The sequence below is a fragment of the Oncorhynchus kisutch genome, linkage group LG29, assembly GCF_002021735.2.
Source record: "Oncorhynchus kisutch isolate 150728-3 linkage group LG29, Okis_V2, whole genome shotgun sequence".
NCBI classification, from domain to species: domain Eukaryota; kingdom Metazoa; phylum Chordata; class Actinopteri; order Salmoniformes; family Salmonidae; genus Oncorhynchus; species Oncorhynchus kisutch.
Window position 1 is genome coordinate 36,850,501 of NC_034202.2, and position 3,230 is coordinate 36,853,730.

The following is a 3,230-nucleotide window of genomic DNA, read 5'->3' on the forward strand; positions in this document are numbered from 1 at the left end:
GATGATATTGGAGGACAGGGCTTACAGCTGTGTGCTCATACCATGGACGGAGGGAGGGAAAGGGAGGAAGGGACAGAGTTGGATGGAGAGAAGGGGAGTGACTGAGAGAAGAGGAGAAGTGTTTGGGACAAAGGAGAGGCATTGTCATTGGTGTTTGGAGGAGATTGTGAGCACTGTGCCATGTGAGGGGTGCAGTTACGCCTGGTACTGCTCAGAGGGGGGTGTGGGAGGGGCATCATCGCTGGGAGGGTCCAATCAGAGCCGAGCTCAGGGCTCCGGGGGTGATGTGACAGCTGGCACTGAGGGTGGTGTTGAAGGCAGGGCTTAAGGAGATATTGAAAATGAGGACAGTGATTCTAAACAAATCAGAGAGAAGAATTCTTGGGACTAATCACAGAAAATATCAGCCCAAAGGAGAAGGATTCTGGGTCCAGTGATACCACGAGAGCCTTGGGACAACGTTGTCGACCCCAAAGCGTGTTACCATGGCGACTCCTACCTGAGCGTCTACCACCTGCTGCTTTACCTGATTAGCCCCGACCCCAGCCTGCACTACCGGTGCTCCATCCCCATAGCACCACTCTACCTGTGCCTCCGCCAAGCCAGACCTCCACCTGAGTCCTGGGAGAGTGTCTGTGTGAGCAGGAAGTACAACAACCAATCGCAGGGCCAGGAGGAGGTTGAGAAAGAGAGATGGTGCTGGGTGGTGGAGCTAAGCCTGCTGGGAAGTGTAGTTCTGAGACACTTGCTGAAACTGCGGTGTCACGCCCAAGCAGTAAGCCTGCTTAGAGACACAGGTGAGTTTCTTTTAGATCAGCATAAGTTCTTTATCATACTTATCACTGTGTTCCAAATGGTACCCTATTCCATATATAGTGCACTAATTTTTTTGCCAGGGCCCATGGAGCTCTGGTCAACAGTAGTTCACAATGCAGGGAATAAGGTGCCATTTGGAAGGTAGACATGTTCAGTAAGCACGAGGAGTTAAAATACTTCCTGTGTGACCTTAAATCAAATAAAATCAAATACAATTTTATTTGTCACATACACATGGTTAGCAGATGTTAATGCGAGTGTAGCGAAATGCTTGTGCTTCTAGTTCCGACAATGCAGTAATAACCAACAAGTAATCTAACTAACAATTCCAAAACTACTGTCTCATACAGAGTGTAAAGGGATAAAGAATATGTACATAAGGATATATGAATGAGTGATGGTACAGAGCAGCATAGGCAAGATACAGTAGATGATATCGAGTACAGTATATACATATGAGATGAGTATGTAAACAAAGTGGCATAGTTAAAGTGGCTAGTGATACATGTATTGCATAAGGATGCAGTCGATGATATAGAGTACAGTACATACGTATGCATATGAGATGAATAATGTAGGGTAAGTAACATTATATAAGGTAGCATTGTTTAAAGTGGCTAGTGATATATTTACATCATTTCCCATCAATTCCCATTATTAAAGTGGCTGGAGTTGAGTCAGTGTCATTGTCAGTGTGTTGGCAGCAGCCACTCAATGTTAGTGGTGGCTGTTTAACAGTCTGATGGCCTTGAGATAGAAGCTGTTTTTCAGTCTCTCGGTCCCAGCTTTGATGCACCTGTACTGACCTTGCCTTCTGGATGATAGCGGTGTGAACAGGCAGTGGCTCGGGTGGTTGATGTCCTTGATGATCTTTATGGCCTTCCTGTAACATCGGGTGGTGTAGGTGTCCTGGAGGGCAGGACAGTTTGCCCCCGGTGATGCGTTGTGCAGACCTCACTACCCTCTGGAGAGCCTTACGGTTGAGGGCGGAGCAGTTGCCGTACCAGGCGGTGATACAGCCCACCAGGATGCTCTCGATTGTGCATCTGTAGAAGTTTGTGAGTGCTTTTGGTGACAAGCCAAATTTCTTCAGCCTCCTGAGGTTGAAGAGGCGCTGCTGCGCCTACTTCACGATGCTGTCTGTGTGAGTGGACCAATTCAGTTTGTCTGTGATGTGTATGCCGAGGAACTTAAAACTTGCTACCCTCTCCACTACTGTTCCATCGATGTGGATAGGGGGGTGTTCCCTCTGCTGTTTCCTGAAGTCCACAATCATCTCCTTAGTTTTGTTGACGTTGAGTGTGAGGTTATTTTCCTGACACCACACTCCGAGGGCCCTCACCTCCTCCCTGTAGGCCGTCTCGTCGTTGTAATGACCATTCCATGATTTTACAGGTGACTTTACTGTGGTCTAGTCCAGCCAGGACGTGCGCATTGCCACGGCGATTTTTCCCACACTGAGTGTTCTGAACCAGTCCTGCAGCCCCAACACCAGCCTCACTTTCAGAACTACTCACACACACTGCTCACTTGGACTCACCTCAACCGGACCTATGCTCTACTGATGAACTGGTTTCTACTGTCAATCACATCAGCCAATGTCACAAAGTGCTATACAGAAACCCAGTCTAAAACCCCAAACAGCAAGCAATGCAGATGTAGAAGCAGAGAGAGTCCTGTTCCCTGTTCTACTTCTCGCTCCGTGCCAGATGGAGTATCTGTCTTGATCAGAATATCCAGAGACATCTCTCGTGGACAGGTGATCCTCTACTGCTATGGTGAGGAAGAGACAAGTCTGTCAGCCTCTGGTTCTGTCCATCTGTCTGTCAGTCTGTCCATATGTACACTACCGTTCAAAAGTTTGGGGTCACTTAGAAATGTCCTTGTTTTCTGAAAGAAAAGCACATTTGTTTGTCTATTAAAATAGAATTGATCAGAAATACAGTGTAGACATTGTTAATGTTGTAAATTGCTATTTGTCACGCCCTGATCTTAGTATTTTGTGTTTTCTTTATTATTTTGGTCAGGGGTTTATTGTGTGGTGTGTTTTGTCTTGTTTTTTTTTTGTAGGTATTGGGATTGTGATATAGTAGGGTTATCTAGAATAGTCTATGGCTGTCTGGAGTGGTTCTCAATCAGAGGCAGATGTTTATCATTGTCTATGATTTGGAACCATATTTAGGCAGCCATATTCTTTGAGTGTTTCGTGGGTTATTGTTCCTGTCTCTGTGTTAGTTTGCACCAGTATAGGCTGTTTAGATTTTCTCGTTACGTTTATTGTTTTTGTACTGTTCGTGTTCTTATTCATTAAACATGAATCTAAATAACCATGCTGCATTTTGGTCCTCCGATCCCTGCTACACCTCCTCTTCAGAGGAGGAGATAGAAGAAAACCGTAACACTGTTGTAGTTGG

The 3,230-nt window shown here is 45.9% G+C and overlaps 1 protein-coding gene across 1 annotated transcript; it reads left to right on the forward strand.

Annotated features, from left to right (window-relative positions):
* Positions 1-391: 391 nt before the first annotated feature.
* LOC116358262 (SET and MYND domain-containing protein 4-like) lies at positions 392-2,664 on the forward strand (the record flags this gene model as incomplete). The annotated part of the gene is made up of 4 exons (XM_031809081.1): positions 392-797; positions 1,489-1,496; positions 1,802-1,816; positions 2,232-2,664. Coding segments are annotated over 4 exons (579 nt in total), but the record flags the coding sequence as incomplete, so codon positions are not given.
* Positions 2,665-3,230: the final 566 nt, after the last annotated feature.